Source organism: Larimichthys crocea, unplaced genomic scaffold (genome assembly GCF_000972845.2).
Source record: "Larimichthys crocea isolate SSNF unplaced genomic scaffold, L_crocea_2.0 scaffold268, whole genome shotgun sequence".
Classification (NCBI taxonomy): domain Eukaryota; kingdom Metazoa; phylum Chordata; class Actinopteri; family Sciaenidae; genus Larimichthys; species Larimichthys crocea.
In genome coordinates, this window is record NW_020853535.1 from 385,235 (window position 1) to 406,589 (window position 21,355).

The window sequence follows — 21,355 nt, forward strand, 5'->3', positions numbered from 1 at the left end:
TTGAAGCATCCTCACCCACAAGATTCCTACAAACAGCCACAGTTTGAATTTACAGACACAGGCAGACAGAAAGATGTTTTATACATACACATCCTTTTTGTCACTGGACTGTGAATTTAGCAGCCACCCTATAGCTTACCATGAAAGGATGCACCCATGTACAAACCTGGTTCTGGCATGGGAGGGGTGATAAGACGGGTGTTTGCGTAGTTGTGACAGCGTAAGGCGATTATTGTGACTCTGCAGATAAAGCAAAATGAGAGGCACAGCACAGCAGGGCGAGCTTTGGCAAACAGGCCGATTGTTGCTGATTTGCTTTAAGCAGGTTGAGGCATGATGCGGCATAATGAAGAAACACCTTGAGGTATACATGATGGAAAACCAACCACCTCACCTACTGAAAACACAGCTTTTATTACCTGCACCTCCCTCACTGCCTGTGAGTCACACAGCCAGCGTGATCAATACCTTATTATTACACCTTTAAGTGTGTGCGTGTGTGTGCAACCACACTCAGTCTGTGCATACAGGTGTTCTTCCTACATGCATGCCTGTGCTAGAGATCTATCCTGACATTTTTAAATCCTGTGAAAGTTGGCTCTTAAAGTATCCAGCTGCTGCGGTGGCACTTTGTGCTTTTATCCTCGGGGGAAGCACTTGTCGTCGATACATATTAACAAGCTTGCGATGCGCTGCAGCATCCTGTTAGGAAACACATTCAGCAACAGGGATATGAAATTGCATGTGGATACGTGTGTGTGTGTGTGTGTGTGTGTGTGTGTGTGTGTGTGTGTGTGTGTGTGTGTGTGTGTGTGTGTGTGTGTGTGTGTGTGTGTGTGTTTGTGAGAGAGAGCTGTCATAGTGACATGCTGATGACTGACAGCCAAGGCTTCATTAAGACTTATTTGTGACAAAATGCTGCAACAATGGTAGAGCTAGCTTACAGTTGTGTGTGTGTGCGTGCGTGTGTGTGCGTGTGTGCGTGTGTGTGTTGGCATGCATGCATGCATGTGTTATAATTAGATGACTGGGATGGATCCCTAATAGTATTCAGCTGGAGCGAGTGGCATCAGTACCAGCTAACATGCATTATTGAAAGAGAGGGGGAGAGAGAGCACTGGCACTACAGCACCCACTGGTATAGTGTGTGTGTGTGTGTGTGTGTGTGTGTGTGTGTGTGTGTGTGTTAACGTATCACTCCCAAACGGCAGTTATTTGCAGTACGTTGTGTCAATGCTATCTCCAGCAGTGTTTGTTCTCCACCACCACCTGGTCTCAGTTTGGCAGCTTCACCGGGCCAAGAGCTGGACGGCAGCTTCAATCCAAATGAATGCTTTGTGGCTTGTCACCTCCAGTGATGGAAACCGAGGTGGAAACATCAGCTGTGCATGTGTATAAGCAGCCACTACATCAGGATATTAGATGTTAGGGATTTAGTGACACATGTGTCTGATACTCTGTTTGATGTATCGTGTTTTGAAATGAATAGGCATTTTCTAATTCAAGCCTCAAGTGTGTGTGTGTATGTGTGTGTGCATGTGTATGTAAAGCATTGGTTTTGCCTGCTTGGTGCTGTAGCTCACCTCTGCTACTGCTGCACAGGTGAAACCTCTGCTCCTATACTGCAGTGAATTTCTCACACACTCGCATACGCAAAGAAAAAGCCATAAATTCACACACTCATACACACACACGCCTTGGGCTGCCTCTCAATGTTGCATGAAGTGTCCGTTCAGGATCCACATCTCCCCACTGTCACTTTATAATGGGGTTGTAATTGGATCTTTCTCCAAAGGGGCTCTGGTGAGAGAGGAGCGGGGCAGACATGAGGAAGGGAAGAAGAATTACAGAAAAAGAGAGACTCTGATAACAGCGATGCTTTAAGTTAGTAGTAGCAGAGATCCATCTCCCATGAAATTCTTGGACTGGTTCTCCTTTTCCTTAGGGAGCTGCAGCCTACCGAAAAATGACTCCAGCATGCCATTCTGAGTTTGAAAGGAGTGTCTTAGGTCTCTCATGATCGTCTGCGGTCCTGACAGCGAAAATCAGAGCACAGAAGCTTCCGTCCATCGGATGTGAACACAGTCCTCTCACTGCGACTCTGTGTGTTTCTCGTTTCAGAAGAAGATCACGTGTCATTGATTTTTTAATTACTGGACATAGAGTAGACATCCAATAGGGGGTCAAAGGTTAAGAACATGGCTCCACCTCGACCTCTCTTAAAGCTACCTCTGTTTGCTCTGCAAAGACAAAACATGACCTCAATTATACTCAACTGCTCTTTACCCCGTGAGGTCATTACACGTCACGATACAGTATAATTGAGGTCAAGATTTTTCAAATGCGAATGCAATTTTCTTTAAACTCTGCGACTTAGAGAATGTTACTGAATCCTGTAACCGGTCTGTCCTTGCATTTTCAGCTCTTTTGTTGATTTAAAAGGGAAGATTGTGAGAGAAAATTAGCTTTAGTTGACCCTCTGCGATTATGACTTTATTTAAAAAGGTCTTCACGGGACAGACTTGTACATCACAGCATGCAGATGAACTGATTCCCTTTAAATAAAGTCAGTGTCAGCATCACTGAGGGAATTTTCTGCTTGTGCATTGTACCTGGTAAGCAAAGTTCCTCTAACAATGTGCGTTGTCATAGAGCATACACCAAAACAGGAAGATTGGTGTGCATGATCAGCTACATACTGGCTGTGTTGTGATAGTCTGTTCAAATCAAATCATTTTTGCAGTGTGGGGAGGGAAAGATAAGCACTGTATGCCAAAGAGCTCTATTTTGCACACTGTTGGGTTTTATTTGAATGAAATGTATACTGGCTGTGCATTTTCTGTTCCCCAAATGCCTTGGGGTCAACTCTGAAACTGATTTCTATAGTTACCCAGGGAAAACTGGCTTAGCTTCCCTGCTCATTTTCAGTACCAGCCTGCTTCATTTTCCACCATATAAACACCTCAACCCCTTTTTCTACGCCTGACACCAAGCTGCGCCACAGGAGTCGCTGGGGGCCTTTTTAAACCTCCAACCTACCACTGCTCCCATCTGCCCCTATTTACCCCTGTCACTGTAATCACAGTAGCTTGCTGTCAGTGTGTGTGTGTGTGTTCAGAACGCTGGAATCAGCACACAGTGACAGAGCACAGCTTCTCGCGCTCATCTTACCATCACACTGCATTGTCGCCTTGCTGTACGAGATCTGCTGGCTCATTCATCCCCACCGTGGAGGCAGTTTTTCCTTCCGAGAGCACCTGAAAACTGTAAAAGTAGTGTGACCGGCATCCATTCTATGTCTCATGCCACTTGTTAATTACCCATTCTGCGGTAGCCCCCTGCGGATACAGGCTAGCTTGACAAGCTAAAAGAGAGGCTTAATTGGAGCAGACAAGCAGATACTTTGGTGTGCGCCCACAGCTCGCAGTTATGAAACGTTGCCCAACCTGCGCTTATTAGTGGTGCTCTTTCAGAATAGGCCTGAGTGAAACGAGCGCTTCATCTTGGAAACAAGGCACTGAGAAGAACATAAAACATATGACGTGCATTCAGAGCCGTGTGCCACTGTAAGGCGGGGTGGGAAGACGGCGGACTGAAGTGGCGGCACTTTCCCGACGTGCCTGACAGAGAAGCACAGGAGCCCTGACAGAGTTTGCTTTCACAGGCATGACTGCGTCCCAAACTAACTGACAGAGCGCGTGGTGTCATGGCACGACATTTCTACCTTAGCCTGAGGGGAAAATGTCAGTACTGCGTAAAATAATGTATCCACTTTTTAAACTAAAAGAACTGCATGTGGTGCAGTCTGACAGACTGATTCATTGTATAGCTTCTAAATTGTCAACATGGGGTTTGGGGATGTACATCCATGCTGGCTGTCAGCACGCGATCGGTTATCATTCTGTTTCCCTACCGAGACATCCAGTAAAATGCTGTATGTCAGATATCCTCACCACTTCTTATATTGTGCTGCTGTGTGTGTTTGTGTGTGTGTGTGTGTGTGTGTGTGTGTGTTCAGGTCCAAATATGTCAGTAAATCACTTGAAATGTGTGTCTCCAGGAGAAGATCCTGAAACAAGACGCATGAGGACGGTGAAGAACATCGCTGACCTGCGGCAGAACCTGGAAGAGACCATGTCCAGTCTACGGGGGACACAGATCAGCCACAGGTAGGCACTCAGATGGTACTGCCCATTAATTCATTACTTACATGTAATGGCAAAGAGAGAAACACAATGTGGTCATGAGCTCACAGCACATGCAAAATTGAGCAGCCCCTGTAATTCACTCCTGGAACAGTCAGTCTTCCTCTACAGTGGCGTCTCAATAAGCTCAACTAATGTGACTGAATTCTTAAAACTCAAATGACTTGAGTTAAAGTGAATTATTCTGCACAGCGTGGCTTTAAGCCACAAAATGATATAACTGAGACAACAGTGTAATGTAACACCTCAGACTGGATCATGGATCCAATGAACTCACAACCCAAATCTAAAAACACTCCCATCTGCTTCTTCTTAGATGATTTACTTATTATTATTTAGTTAATAATAGTACTTCTACTGGCATTAGATGAGTGTCACTGTGTGTAATGGCTGACCACTACTGCATCATATGTCTGGTGGACTTCAAACATTCAACCCCCCAACCTGGCTCACCACAGGCATCATGGAACTTCAGTGCCACACTGTTTTAGAGCTAAATCAAATGCAGGTGATGAAAATAATTTGCCAGTGGATATTTTAAGACACACACAGACGAGACTTGTGAAGCAGTCACAGCTATAGTTCACATTCTGTCTGAGCAAGTGAAGAAAAGTTGGATTGCTTCTTTAAGTCACTCAATTTAAAACCAATAAATCGAAGTCACAAGTCAGTCAAGCCACCGCCAGCCTATGTAAATACATGTATTTATTGGTAGTGCTTTTTTTTGTGGCCACTTGGGGACTGAGCAACAACAACACTGAGATATTCTTGCCTCACAAAGCCGATATGCCAAATGTATTAGCAAACACAGAGACGCAATACTGTGTTTGTGTTCACCTGATCTATGTAAGTTCAATACGCACTGTTCTTTAGGCTCTGTTTTTGGTCTCTAAGAACTCTCGGGAATTTCAAGCTGCAAAATGCACCACTGCCTTCACCAGCTAGTCACTAGCTGTGTCTGTTTATATAGCCCAATGTAAAAATACAACAAAAAAACACAAATTTTCAACATCACTGATGGTGTTGAGTGTGAACCAAAATGATAAACCTGCCGGTCAGAAAGCCAAAACAGTCCATGGAGCTGTGGGGCACTGCTAATAATGTTAATTCTCTGTGGGTCTGTCAATACAAGTGGCGCCTTTTCATATTGCACATCGTCATTTGATTCATTCTAAATATTGTATTGCAGCTATAAGAAACCAATTTTGCCTGTGGTTAGGGTTGTGAACGATAAACCGATGTGACTGGATATTTATGATTTTTTTTTTGTCAGTGCCATAAAGCAACAATGCTTGGGGATATGTGGTCTTTTACATATTTGAAAAGAAAATATTGTACTGTACTGTAAATCACTTCCATAGAATTGGCTTCTTTATTTTATAAAATATCTACAATAAATATTAATCGTAGAATCAAATCAAATCGTATCGTTCTTACACTGTGTCGAATTGGTCTGTAATAAATGTATATCGTTTTTGAATCGTATTGTAACCTGTGTATCTAGATGCGTATCGAATCGTTAATCACAGAGAGATGTGCAATCCTACCTGTGGTTTATATTTAAGTGTCTCTGTAACCCAAATAAAAAGACCTGCTCTCAGGACTTTCAAGACTGACATGTTGTGTGGCTGAGACATATTTAACTTCCTAACAATGCTTCATCGCCAAAACAAAAGACACTTTGATGAAGACCCACACATGTCATAAAAATAACCAAGAGGAAAAGTTTCCTTTGTGATCACAGTTTTGTGTCTCAGCAGCAATTATCCAAATCAGTTTCCTCGTACGTCCGTTGTCCTTGGAAAATAAAAAGCACCTCTGATTTTGATAACTCTGACTCACCCTGCACAGTTTATCATGCTGATCCAACAGGGAGATACTGTATGTCTCCACCTATTAATGATGTTCCCTCTTCCACTGTGCCATCTTCTCCACGTTTCCGGAATTTAATTAAAAACAGGCGTCACCTTACTCACCAGCTGGCACACATGTAATGACATTCTGGAGTTGATGGACAACCTTGCACCTTGAAACACTGTCCCATCTGTGAGCCATGGGCAACTCAGAGAATCTAACGGTGTAGGGAGTGCAGCTCAGGCGAAGACAAAATGATAACCATTGGTTTATGTCAGCTCCCTAGGCAATGGTTCCCTGCTCGTCTCCCTCCTCCTCTCTCAGTCTATTATTTTGTGTGTTTTGCCCCATTTGCAGAGGAAGATGGTGGCCGGGCTGCCGACAGAAATGACAGATGGCAGTCTGTGTGCTTGCATGTGTCTGTTTGTTTTCTACCTTTTTTTTTTTTTCCTCAGGAGTCTCAGCCAGGCACGATCAATACAGCGCCATTGTCTAACCACCACATTTAATCCAATGGGACCCATGCGGTTGGGTGTGTGAGTTTGTTTGATTGGTCTGAGACTTCAAGTCTCATTCACATGCATCAGACGCACAAGGACGGTCAGCATGAAATATGTGCAAAAGGCATCATCATACCTCCACATTAGCATCATATACGGTGTGTCTGCATGGTGTGTGTGTGTGTGATTTGGAGCGGTGAAGCAGTAAGCACTGGTCTAAGATGGCAGCAGGCCTAGTGAAATATTGTATGGGCTACTGCAGTGTTCAACCATTAGATTAACTGGGAAAAAAAGAAGCGAGCTCCTGAGTGTGTGCCATTGTCGGACATGTTTATATTCTGAATGTAAGGATGGTCTCATAGTGTGCATACCAATCCTGTCCATGACAAAAGCCTGGCCAGGCCGTCCTTATCTCTCTCGAGGATAAGAAATGGCTGTAATCACCATGAAGCTTTGAAGCACCTTAAGTAATTAATCACTGTTACGCTCGAGCAGACATGACTGTCATATTCATCACAGCGTCTTTGACTGTGTGCTCTCTCTTTGGGATTCTCCCTCTATACAGGACTATGTTTATACTCCATTCATACAGATTGGCTCCCAGCAGGAAAATATAAAAATGTAGTTCACTGGCACAGCGGCAGACTCCCTGGTTCCCTTGAGAGTGACTACACTTTTTTACTTGTCACAGATAGAAACGATCATCATTATGTCAACAACATCGGTTGAGTCCACGTGTTCTGGTGGAGGTGTAAACCCTGTGTGACACAGAGGTTTAATGCTTTGTATTAAAGCAAATTTGTGACAGGGTGTAATGACTAATGTGTAATTCCTGGCCACATGCCTTAAAAAATAGAGGGCAGCATATTGCCTCCTTCCACCCTCGATGCAATGACACAATGTCATTGTTCACTGTTAGATACACAAAATAAACCTTGCAGTGTCCTCATACCACATTGTTTTTCACTTTTAAGTGGCTTTTTGTTCTTTGCCATCTTTGTTCTTTGTTACCCCCAAGGCCCTTCATCCACATAGCAATGGCACCACGCCTCACACAGACATTCCCACCTGATCCACACTTCCTAACCGTAATTTTACTGACTAAACTCAACACATCTTCGGTGCGTTTAAAGGTAGACAATTTTAATTTTTTCATTTGAATTTCCTCTAGATTTTTCAGTGATATGTGGGACATCTGTTACATCTGGATGCCGTCACATGGACAATGTGAACAACATGCGTGTGGCATTGCCATTTGGATTTTTGGCAACTTGTGACTAGGAATCAGTCAAGACAGATGTTTGACCATCTGTCTTATCAGAAAGTCAACTCAGTGTAAATAAAATGCCAAACAGTAGCTCTAAATATTGTTACTTAATTGAACCACTCTTTGATTTTCTACATGACTGTGGGTTAAAAAAACAGGTCTGTCAGTCTGTCATCTACAGTCTTACAGTTCATAAGTTCACGATCACATATATTACTGTGGTGATTTTGTAGCTCACTAATATCTTTTCTTTCCGACGTTTTGCATCATTATGTGTCAAGGCTCTCTGCTACATTTCCCAAATGCATAATAACCTATAAGTTCCATGTATATTATAAAAATTAGATTAAAACTGATTAACTTTTGTGAGCGGTCCACAGTGAGGTGCAGCTCCCCTGGAAGCTGAGGGCAGCTAAGGTTACCTAAAATTACTGAGCCAGTTGAAAAGGCTCTATGTGGTTAAGCTACAGTTTCATGAGCCCTGAAACAGTGTCGCTTTCTCATTGAACTGACCTTGCTACTCTGATGCTGCAGCTATCACGGCAGTTCAGTTCACATTCACAACATTCCACAGGGATCCAGATGTGTTGTGGCCTCCACAGACAATCTGTATTGATCAAAAAACATGTTTAATTTTTCCACAGTTTTTTCTCAAACCCAGACAATCAAAATAGTATTGATTGACATTTGAAGGGAAGAGAAACAGCTCCATGTGAGAAGAAATGCTGTGATGTTCAAGGACAAACACAGCATACAGAAAACAGAAATCCCCCTTACGCTTGTCTCACTTCTCTGTTCGTGGCCTGAGGGATCCCTGTCAAGTCTCATGGGGATTCAGAACCCGCCAGATGACATTTTAAACATAATAGCTTCCCCCAGGTCAGGTTTGTTTATTTTATGTTTACATTTAGAATACAGAGAGAATGGGGCCAGCTAAATTATTCATTGCTTTAGAAGTGAGGAGATAGCCGTCGGCCTTATTTGTGTGTATGTACAGGATCCAGGATACATGAGTTTTTTCTTTTTTATTGTTCTTTTAACTCAATATTCAATATAGTAAAAAAAAATAAAGTCCCGAACTACCAAAATGACAAGTTCTTAAGAGTAATGATGGGTCAAAGCCAGAGACACTTCAATCCCTGACAATGTTCTTGTGAGAGCAGTCAGACTGAGTTGAGAAGTGACATGATTCAGCTGGAGGAAGGTAATACGAGGCACTTTTTGACAAGATGAGTTTTCAGTCCTTGATGAAAGATGGAAAGTGACTTGGCCATTCTGATTGGAGTGTGTGTGTGTGTGTGTGTGTGTGTGTGTGTGTGTGTGTGTGTGTGTGTGTGTAAGATGGCTGTGTTGGCAGTGGGGCGTGGACACTTTCTCAGGGTCCAGATTGAAGATCTGAGCTGTGATGGCGGTGAACAATTTCTCTGAATTGTTCTCAACTTAGTGGGGTTTAACATCTGCCAATACCAATTCTGGCCTCACTGATACACACATACATACACATTACACACACATGCATACTGCACAGCATATATACACAGTCCAAGGGAATAGTAGATCACATGGAAGTACTTTCTGTCATAAAACATGAGAGCAGTGACTATGTATTCCACCAAGCATCAGTTACAAAATGATAAAGAAGTATAAATTGGATATCTAGGCTTCAGAATGACTTTGAATACATAGAAATGAATACATAGTAAAAGCTGTAAAAACCCAGTGATGACACTTAAAATATCTGTAAACTACTTGCATAGCCAAAATTGCATTTCAACCAATAACGTTCCACCTCTTTTGCTCGCCACACATTGCTTGCCTGCATGCAACCAAAGTCTGCTCAAACGTGATTGGCCAGTACTACTCAGACTACAAACAGAAATCAGAATGTTTCTGATGCCATAATTATGGTCGCTTCTGCAGATTCTGCATTCATATGTAGATTAGAGTTGCACGATACCCACGGTATACACGGTACCCCGCGGTGCCAAATCATAACCGTCGCTACTATACTAGAAATTTTACACGACGGTATTACCGTGGATTACTATACTACCGGTGCCAGTCTCCGCTACATAGCGGCCGCCTCTGCTCTCCTCCCGGCTTCTCACTGCACGCTACTCCTTTGTAAACAAACCAACATGGAACCACAACCGAACTACACAGCTGCTGAATGATTGGCTGTTTGCCTGTTATTGGTGACGTCCAGGGATATGATAGGCTGTTTCCGCACGCTGGGTCCGCTCGTCTGTTAGCTGATTGGCTGTTCGTGTGTTTCTGCCGGCAAGAACGAACTCCGCGAAGACAGCTCCGTTTCCATAGAAACTCGCTTCAAAACAAACAACAAGCTAAAGTTCTGTCTCGCCCAGACACGAGACAACACACTCACCATGGCAGAAGCACCGGGCCCGAGCAGCGAGTCTGCCGTGGCGTCTTCGTCAGTGGCAACACTAATTTTGCTTAAAAAACAAACGTCGTTGTTTCAGACTAACTCGTACAAATACATTGCAGTTTATAAAAATAATAATAATTTAAAAAGGCCGCAGTATCGCGATAATACCCGGAACCGCGATACTTTGTCTGGTATAGTATCGTGGTTACTCATTTTAGTATCGTGACAACTCTAATGTAGATATCTGTTGATAGGGATAGGTCATGAAAACAAACAATTAACTCCATCTGATAGGTCATAGCTGGTTGAATAGGTACTTAGGTAGGTATAGGTAGGTATTTATAACAAACTACTACAAAATGACAAATTACAGATAAACTGGCAGAATCGCAGAAATGGCTGGCTAAGTCTGTAGAAAAACCCTTTTCATTGAAGAAAAACTGAAGCTTTGTATATAATCCTGTGTTCACTAATGAGGGACAGTAAATAGAGTGCAGTATGTAGTATATATTATGTATGTCTACTTCAAGGAGGATAAATCTGGGGCAACTGGTCTTGGTTGTAGATCCGTGAAGACGTTTCAAGAAGCTTCTTCAGTTCTGAACTCACTTGGATGAGAGCCGAAACGTCTACAACGAAACATCTACAGTACAACCAGGTCCAGTTGCCCCAAATTTAAGATGAAGATGAAGCTTCATAGACATAAGTCCCACAATGCAATGTGTGAACATTGCTGATGTGAATATTACAGTTGTGCAACGGTAAATGTCAGTCATGATACCAAATATTATTACAGTAGGTACCTGAAATCTCAATTTACTGCTCACTATAAAGGCAACTATCAAGTGCATGTTATAAATTGTCTTCCAAAATATATTAATCTCAATAAGTCTACTCCACTATGAAAACTTTTAGGTGATCTAGTTTGTATCGTACAGCAAATAACTGCTGAAAACTTGAATCTTCTGTCATAACTAAATAATAATCAGTCCATAAGTAACATCATCTTTACATAAGCTCTCAAAGGTTGCTCCTAATGTTCACCTTCAAAGGGCAGATCATACATTTTCATGCAAGCCTGCCAATGTGTGTATTTTGACAGAGAATCTCATGTGCTGCTGTTGTTGTACATGTCTGGATTAGAAAGTCGGATCTATGGTCAGGAGTGACAAGACGGTTACAAAAAAAAAACTGAAAGAGCTGCTGATATTCTCCATGAGATTTCCGGAGATGCCTTTGAAGTGGTGCCGCAGAGCTCCATCTTTACCGAGATCAGTGAATGAACCTCCACAAGAAATACACATTTAACTGTTAAACTCTCAACCCTCATTAGCAGCAGAAGAGAAAGTTCCAGTGTATTTATATTTATCATTGCTCAGCAATAACCAAGCCCCTGCTGTCAACATGGATTCTTCTCCTGCTGAGCTCTTGGCTAAACACAAGATAGTCTCCCTCTGTTCGGATTTATTTTGGTTTTTAGTTCTGCTTTATACCAGATAGAGTGGGGAAGCAAAGATCCCCACAAAGCAGCAGGGTTTATGGGAAACGTGGCCTTTGTTTTGAGAAATACTGACATTCACAATACTTATGAGACTACAAATCATTTATGGTAATTGTATGTCAGTTAAATGACAACAATATGTTGATGGTATATGTAGTTTATTATACATTTTAGAATGGATTATATCGTGTTTCTTAATTGAACCTGTGTGTTCCTATTTGGTCGGTTAGCTGTGCAAAATATCTCAATACCTTGGCTGTACTTGCTGTTCAGCCTAATCCTTCAGTTTGCATGCTCATTTATCTCAACACCTGCACACAGAGACACACCCACACACACACAGTCTCCCTCAGTTTATCTGTCTTTTTCTCTCTCTGCTGCCTGGTGATAAAGATAAGCTGATTTAGCAAGCGAGATTGTGTACGAATGGTTAAATGATTTTGATTTCTATACCGCGGCAAATAGATTTCAGCATTTCCGCATTCAGCTGCGATCGCTTGTCAGATAAGTAGCCGGGGGTCTGTTTGTTTTTTGTTTGTTTTTTTGGTTAGTTTCGTTTGGCTTCTCCACACTCTGACGTGGCACTGTGTGTGTCTTCGGGCTTGTGAGTGTGTGCACGTATGTGTGTGGTAATCTCAGGGGGTGTTGATGGAGATGTGTTGTGAATACGACTGGCATCACTGCCCCTCTCATGTTGGCACTTGGCATCACAGGGGTGCAGTGTTCTGCCCTTTGTCACCCATCACACAGACACACACACACACACACACACACACACACTGGTCTCACACCTCGCTGCTATGTGTGAGACACTGCTTTAAGATGTCACTGATTTTGTCATCGACTGAAGGACGGCATACAAAGGCAGGCATTCAGCTACTGTCCTCTACTTCAACCGCAACATCAGATACATATTTTTCCTTCAAATCATAGTTTTTTTTTAACTAAAGATCATTTTCCAAAAGCAATCTCACAATATTTGTGAAGGAAACATACAGTAAATTGTATATTTTTGTATTCACTGAATCTCCAAATGCTTTCAAATTGAGTACGTAGATGAAGAGTGTATTCATATTAGAATGAATACTCTAACAACACTACCATACCGTACGTCCTTTTATTGTAAAAATCATACATGATAGCCGGTTCATTATAGTATCAGCATCTGCGCCAACAGGCACATGTGAAGCCTTAATCTTGTTTACATATTTGCTATATGTGTTAGACTTGTTTCCATTGCAATATACAGTACAGTGTATTATATATAATACAACACACCCTTACTTTCTTTACACAGAGATCTTTGTGACCAGAATACACATGAGCAACTTATCCTTAAAGACACAAATCAGAGCGTCTCTGTGGTTTCCTGTCAGGTCTGTTCTGTCTCTCATTGTTTGAATGCAGTGCACTCTTTTTCCCAGCAGAGAGAGCTCAAGCTAGGTACCACATGCTCCCTTCCCTCTGTTTTGTCCAGATTCATCAAGTTACAGGGCTTGGGGTGGGTGTGTGTGTGTTTGTGTGTGTGTGTGTGTGTGTGTGTGTGTGTGTGTGTGTGTGTGTGTGTGTGTGTTTGTATGAGTGGCCATGACTGTATTATTTTTGTGTTTACTTGCCGCACTCCTATCATGTTGTTACAAATGAAAAATCAATTAGGATTCTGTTGCAAAAACATGATCTAGCAAGTTATTCTTTGAAAGATGAGAGTTGCGTGTTCAGAGCCTTGTGCAACATTAGAGGAAGAAACAGGCTGCAGTGTCTGTTGCAGGGCTAATGGAGGATAGTCTGTTTGTCTCACTCCATCAGGTTTCATTCCATGTTTTTATTTGCTAACATTTCACTTCTCACACTCACGCTTCTCTCTCTTTTTCACACATCCCTCTCTTACTCTAGATGCATTTTCATGAGACTGTTTACTTGCTAATGGTGATATAACAATTTAGAAATCCTGATTCACACAATTTTATGATGAGAAGTCAAATGTAGCCTTTGCACGACTTCCCTGATGTAAGGCGTAAATTGATTTTTCCACTTGTGTTTTTTGTGTATTCTGATTGCAAATTGAGTTTCATCAACAGTTTTTTGTTGAACATACCATGAACTACTTTCTTTTCTGACATTTCGAAGGATTATTTACTCACTTCAGCCCCGCTGATGCAAATGCATCTGACTAAGATCTTATTTTCTGTGACTTTTCAAAAGTTATTGTACAATACACTTGATAGTTTGATGGAAACATCGCTACTCTCTCTCCTGCTCCATCTCTTTGTGATGTACTGTGATGGTCTGACATAGATTCTCGTGGGAGCCTTCACAACTTAACACAGTGGAAGAAACAGCACTTTAGGAAGGTCACACACGCTCACACACACACACACACACACACATACAAAGCAATGTTAGAGTAAACCGCATGTGATTTGAAGGAAGTGGCACTCAGCTGACGTAAACAGCTCTCTACTGAAGTTATGAGTGATTTTTGTTTAACCTGACTGATTTGCCCTTCACACTTGATTTGATGTCTTTACTGTCTGAGATTTTGGTCCATTAGAGGCAAAACCTTCTATACTGAGACTTTAAGAAGGGTTAGCAACTATCAGCAAGGACCATGATCATTTTGCCGCTTCATTTCAAGAGAATGAATTACCTTATTTTCTCTGTCTTCACCTCTCCACAGTACACTAGAGACAACCTTCGACACCACAGTAACCACTGAGGTCAATGGGCGGAGTCTACCAGCCCTCACCGCACGCTCCTCCCCCATGGCCTGGCGTCTAGGCCAATCACAAACCCCACGTCTTCAGGCGGGCGATGCCCCCTCAATGCCCAGCAGCTACGCTGCGCCCAGGGCGAGCACGACGAGCGCTGGCACCACCACAGGGCGATACAGTGGGCACTCGGACCCCTCAAGGTTTGTGTTCAGCGCCCCCCTGAGGCGAGCGGCAGCAGCAGCAGGGGCGAGGGGGGCGGAGCAGGGGGAGAAGGGAGAAGGAGGGCTGGAAGGAGGGAAGCAGATGGAGGTGGCAGGGTACATGAGTGATGGGGACATCCTAGGAAAGAGCGGCCGGATGGATGAGATCACCAGCGGGTAGGATGACTAGTGCTAAACATGTTAGCTTCCTCTGATGTGATGCGCTGACTAATTGCGAGTTCCAGCTTTGAAGCCCTAATCAATTATAATAATAATAGTAACTGAAAAGTTTGACTTCTTGACTGCACTTTGTGTTTTTCTCGACTGATTTTCATGCCTGAAACTAGTTCTCCTCTGTGTTAAAGGTTTCTCTGGGGATTTCTGGTAAACAAACGAAATTTATGACATTCACTGTTACTCACCAGAATGTTTTTTGTTTACCCTTAAGATCTATTAAAAATGTCCCGTACACGTTTTCCCTCCTAGAACATTTGCAAATTATAAATATTTAAATATTTGTTTAAAACTGTGCATTGTTTACATGAATATTTTCCTGCTAGCACCCTGAATTGGCACATTGCTCCATTTCTTGGCACATTATTGTCTATCGGGACTAACATGGAAGAGAACGTACATGTAAACAAACATTTAACATCATCAGGCAAGCTTTACATCTTTTTAATCATCTAATGTGGAGCACAGATAAAAGAATTGTCAGGGTTATAGCAGATATCAAACCTTTATATTGAATTTGAGGTCATGTTCACATTTTCTTTAGACTTCCACAAAGATTTGGTTTGGTGGACGTTAGGATAGGTATTTGTTCATAGATGGGTATCATCTACCACCTGTACTCACTGTTGTACTGTGTACTGCGCTGAACACATGACTTAAACATTGCTCATATGCATTTTATGAGACTAGTAGACATCAACTTTAATATCTACTGGCCGTTTACAACATCTATAGTACTTAAAATACTTGATGTTCCTTGAAGGATCATGAATACAAGTGACATTTTTCCATTCAGTGTTGCAATGAAAAGAAACGCCCTAGCTGCGTATTCAAACAGTCCCCAAGGCCTTACCCATCTTCCTGTGTGCATTAATACAGATAGACCGCTGGCGCCCACCGAGGCTATCATAGGTTTGTCATGCCTTGAAAGGGAAGGTTCGAATAATACATTTTCAGTGAACCTTGAGGGCACCTCAGTACAATGACAGATGAACCTGAATGAAAAAAGATAAGTCAAGTCTCCTACAAAACATCACAACAACGTGTGTGTGGGCGTCTGACCTTCATCCACTCAACAGAAGTAAATGCCTTGAGCAAGTGGGTAGAAAAAAGCAATCCACACACACACAAACACGCACAGCTGGCAGTGAAGATTTCCCTTAAAAGAGTTTTGGGGGCCGGCCAAACTGTGAGGGGAAGTTAAGCGAGGAGTGATGGAGTAAAGCATCCGTAGGATTAAAGACGTGTCAGAACAGAAAATGTAACAACACGTCGGGAGGGAAAGGTGATTAGCTGAATTATTAGCTTAATTAGCTCAACACTAATGATCTCCATGTCCTATCAGTCGTGTCTGATAGCTTTCTGGCAGTAGCCGCAAATCCTACCGCTTCTTCCCCGCCACATGCACAGATATACAAACTCAGTTAAACATGCACCGTTTTTTTTTTTCTGTGGACTCACGAACATGCTCCTACAGTCTAAACAGTGCTCATTAATCAGTGTATCTATTAAGTCATTGTATTCTCTCTGCTGGTTTATTTTAATTATTCTGTCGCTATTTGTTAATTAAAAAAATCAATATACTGCATAACTCAGACAGTTTTACGCCAAAATGAGGTCAGTCATCTGCTCCCTCTAACTCATTCTCCTCTCACAGATACCTTACAGACGGCGGCCTCCATCTGTATGCAAGGAACGCAGGCCGGGCCTCAGACGTGGCTTCTTCTCGAGAAGTATCCCAGAGAGGGAGCAAAGAGGTGCAGGGCGACATAGACAGGTAAGGATGGAGTCTGTCAATCACACGGTGCTGCTTCTTTCTCCGCTGACGGGTGTTTCGCGTGCGTGCACCATACGCTGGATACATGGAAGTATGTTAAATACCCAGATTTGCATTGAATTTCTACATTATGCATTCCAGTTCAGATTTTGGCATTTGGTGGATGTTCCCCTTCGGAGCACCCTGCAGTAAGTTCGACAGTAAAAGCTTCAGTGGCTTTGCTTGTTGTCATTCACCTTCAGCTAAAGCCAGGTGGATGTTTGCAAGGGCAAATCCACCAGAGTTTGTAGCCAGTGATGCGTGTGCATGAGAAAAGCAGGACACTGTGGTAAGAATGGCAGAAAGGTTGTGTCAACTTTCCCAAACACAAACTGCTGGCACCTTTTCAACTGAACTGAGTTGCTGTAACTCCCCAGTAAAGCATGTGTGACCATTACCTTCCCAGTCTTGCATAGCCAGACGAGACCAGCACTGGGTCAGCACTAGAGAACGGTCTGCCTCAACCCTCCATCATTTCGGTATGAGGGAAAAAGTGCTCGACTGCATCTCTATAAACCAATCACATCATCTTGGGCAGCACTAAGCCCAGGACGCAGCGACAGTGCCCTTGTAAAATAGAGTCAGAGGGGAGCACTTGTTTTGCACGAGGGGAGGTGAGCCCTGTATAGTTAAAATGGCTAAATCCCACAAAAGAAAACATAAAGGCTGCTGGCCTGTACACATTTGTAACATAGCGACCGGGTTAGGATTAGAGCAAGTTTTCAGTGTATTGGTTGCTAGCTCAGAGGTTGTTGTGCAACACACACATAACAGATATAATATCTAATTTATACTAACAGCCAATTTCCTGTGAACAATTTATATATTGCCACCGTGTAAAAACATTTGGTCCTTGGGATCAAGGATTTCATGAATATCTTCCAATCTCTGCGAAAGTAGTTTCAGAGCACTGACATGACACAGAACTAATCACGAGGTGAACAGGGGGTTAGTACCAGAGTGCCTGGCAAGGAAAGCAGATAAGAAAAACTTCAGACTATTTTTCAGTTGAAGATACAAGGGTATGAGGGTACAAAGTCGGCATATGAGAGAAATGATTCAGTATGTGTTATGATGACACAGAGCAAAGATCATCTGCTCCACATCAAACATGTCTAATTTTCTCAAAAAAACAAAACAAAGACAACAAACAAACAGAAAAAAATAAGTAGCAAATAAGTCCATGTCCTTCAGAAGTGATTGTCAGGGCTCTCCCCTACTGCAGGGACATCCAAGACCAAATGAGGTGAAAAGAAGAGGCGTGCTATCGATTTAAAGCTGTCAAGCTAAGATTGTGATGACAGGTCCTCAGAGAGGCTGCTGGGAATCGACTGATGCAGTGACATTTCCCAGTGTCACAACTCCAACTTCTGCCAAGACTTTAATGAATGGCAGTGTTTAGAGGAGTGGGAGGCTCGAAAAGCAATCAGATATGGCTCTTAAGAGTTGGCTTTTGTTATAATGCTTTAGACTAGTGAAGTGCTGCTGGAGACACTCTAAGCCAACCCGGCAGCACTCAACAAAATTATAGTAGCTCTAAAAAAATACGCATATATACTCACATTATGCTGTTCTATATGAAGATTACCGTGACTTCAGTTTAAGGATTCTACTCAGGGAAAAGTAAATGTGTTGAAGGTGTTTGGCTACACAGGGCAAATTTAAACAGAGTGGAATGCAACTTGCAGACGTGCTGATGATGTTTTGCTTCCTGCTGAATATGTGCCTTTGTTTTGACTACTCGTCTAAGATAATCCAATTGGTTCACAGCCCGGACGATCCTGCTGTGCCTGGGTTATGTTTCACAAGAATATTCGTCACAACAGTCAGTCATCCCAGTCAGCCAGAGGCGATTCCGATCATATCTGTGATCGGTCAAGCGTCAAAACACGCTAGACCTGACTGGAGGTTCAGAAAGGCGATTAACCTGCCCCCTGTCAGGCTCAAATGGGGCTGCCTGTCAGACTTTGACGCTCAGGCAAAGAGATGGATGGGATAAGAATAAATATGAACCCTGTGAGCTGTGTCTTCCATTTGCCTTCGTCTTAGCCTCACCCTCCATGTGCTTTATCTCCATACTTGAATATTTTGCCTATAGTCTCCTTCACCTTGCCTTGTCATAAATCCAAAAAATTGCATCTCTCCTTACCTAAAGCCTGTGTTAGCACTTTGGGCCTCCGGGGCCATGAGGAAATATTGATGCCTGCTTTGCCTAAAGATGCCTGCAGGAAAGAAACTCCCCATTGGATCAGAATCTGAACTCTGGAACCTTGTTTTCATTGCTTCCTTCCTGCATTTTTTCCATACAAAACTATATGAACGTACACACAAAAGTACACAGACCCTTCAATGCTTCCCCCTGCCTGCCTCTGACATGTCTGATTGTCAGAAGCCGAGCTGTCACTTCCCACTGACACATGACAAAGCTCAGGGGGGAAATTCATTTTCGAAGTGATTGCTCACCGGGCTTCACACCTCTGGCTGGCTTTAGCCCTCTCCGTCGGACAGGATCTGCCTCCCATGATTGGTTCCTTCCTTATCCCAAAGCATTCGTCTTCTTTGCCACATAACCCCCTGGCTTTAAGTGAAATGAGAAGCGGATAGAGCCCAAGTTCAAACAATCCGTTCGCTGACTTTGGTGAACTTTTCACCTCCTTAAATGCACACGCTGACATTCTAGGAACGTCAGACACCAGCAAAGAATTAGATTTACATCTGGAATGTGTAGTTTCTACTGCTTCTGATGCTAACTGGCAGGTAGCATCATATTATTTCATGCATGTCCGCTCAATCTCTGCTTTATTTTGGCTTCCAAATCCAAGAGAAAATGGAGGAAGTATATATAAGTAAGTAGTTTACAGGAGGGAAAATGCTGTCTTGATCTGGTTGGTAGTCTTCAATTGGAGATGTTCATGAGTAGTATCAGCGATCAGATGCTGTTGCTTCTTGATGTGGCAGGACGTGGCCCCTCTTACTGCTCTGTTCCCTTCTTTTTTAGTTGTTTGATGTCGCTGGTTGTTAGCATGGAAACACAGCTCTTAGTTCTAAGTTAGCATCAGGAAAGGATGGGTACCTTTTGTAAAACTGTGAAACATGCCTTAAACTGATTTAAGAGCAACATTAAGATCAGTCTCAACATGGTTTGCTGTGGACAGATCTTCAGTCTTCATCAACAATTCTTTCCCTGTATGGTGATTGTTGAACTTCTAAGAAGAATCTCTTAAAAACTAAGATTTGACGTTTAATGTTAATTGAAGTATTTCCTTCAGTCGTATATGAGTGTAGCTGCTTTGGAAATATATTAATATGGTGAAAGGTTTTCTCTGTGGATACGATAGATGCTAGGTACATATAATACAGTGTACTGTGTTGGAGAAATGTATTGCGTAAACAGAAACATCTACAATGGCTGCTACTGTTTATATAACAGCCTTTTCATAATTGTTGTGGTCACAAAACTTTTTCCAGAAAGTCTGTTTGCTGTTTTGGCAACTGGACGTATTACTTGTTGGAGAAGAGCAGGGGATTTCAGCTGTTTTCTGGGTGATAGCTGGATAGTGGTAGTTTGGGACGAATAATTTGTTGAACGAGCAGAACTGTGTAATTGTCATTTTTTATCAGTAAAGGAAAGAATTACCCTCTCTCTCTCTTTTCATCCACCTTTTGGATTTCGTCTCAATTATGAGCAATAATTGAGAAAAGTCACACATGCAGCCACTCACACACACCTCCTCTATCAAGCATAAAGACACATAAAGTACACACACAAAGTACACATCCCTCCCTCTTCCAAGTTTCTTCCCGTCACACTGGCAACAGTAGACAGGGTCCCTGGAAGGCAGGAAGCGGGAGTCGTCCTGTGTACATAAACGGAGCTCCCATGAGGCTCATTATGCTTTGCGCTTCCCTCCGTCCATAACGACTCCCCTGGCTGCCGCCCATGGCAGCTTTACCCCAAACCAACAGAGCCCCTGAGGAAATTCATCTAAATGACTCATCAGATCGAGACTCAGGGCCAGCAGGTGACTGAGACCGTCTGGAGCTAGAACAGTGTGCGTTTCTGATTGCTGCACCAAACCTTACATGAGCTATGTGTTTGATGTGAGTATAGGTGGTGTTAGATACCCCTGATCTCCATTTCTTGATCAGATCAGCCATGCAGCTGTCCTTTTTTCTCCTGAACAAGAAGTGATGCATTATTTCCTGGAGTTGGTTGGAAGGTAAAGGAAAGGAATGAGAAGTCAAGATAGATTTGAGTGTCTTATCATCACTGTGAGGACTGATGCCACCAGTGTAACATGATCCTTTGTTTGTGCTAAGAATAAAGTCAAATCTCCTGAAACTGACCATCTGCCCCAGAGCCGCTTGACAACAAAAGCTCAGATCCCTCCTTCTGATCAGTCCACTTCAAAACAATGGTGAATTCAGCCTTGACTAAAAGCCCTTCTCTAAAAATACCCTCCTGTCATGCAACATAGATGAGCACATCCTCGTGGCTTTACTGTCAAGAAAAGACATCCATTGGAGGCTGTTTTGACACCAACAGGCTTCCCATTCTGAGCAAAGACATGAATAAGTAACAGGGCCTCGCTTTTAGCATCCTGGCGTGTTGTGTGTATGTGTATGTGTGTAACTCTCTCTCTATCTTGCGCGCCCTTCTTGTCTGAAGGCTGCACGG

General features: G+C 42.8%; 1 protein-coding gene across 8 annotated transcripts in view; it reads left to right on the forward strand.

The window, feature by feature from the left end:
* The window catches only part of nav3 (neuron navigator 3), a 399,859-nt gene that overhangs the window by 327,244 nt on the left and 51,260 nt on the right, over nt 1-21,355 (forward strand). For 7 of the 8 annotated variants that reach the window (XM_019265607.2, XM_027275946.1, XM_019265602.2 and 4 more), the window contains 3 exons: nt 4,061-4,169; nt 14,394-14,804; nt 16,519-16,638. In XM_019265607.2, the coding sequence (XP_019121152.1) occupies nt 4,061-4,169; nt 14,394-14,804; nt 16,519-16,638 (640 nt within the window). The remainder of the gene's footprint in view (nt 1-4,060; nt 4,170-14,393; nt 14,805-16,518; nt 16,639-21,355) is intronic. The other variant, XM_019265606.2, reaches the window with a different exon arrangement.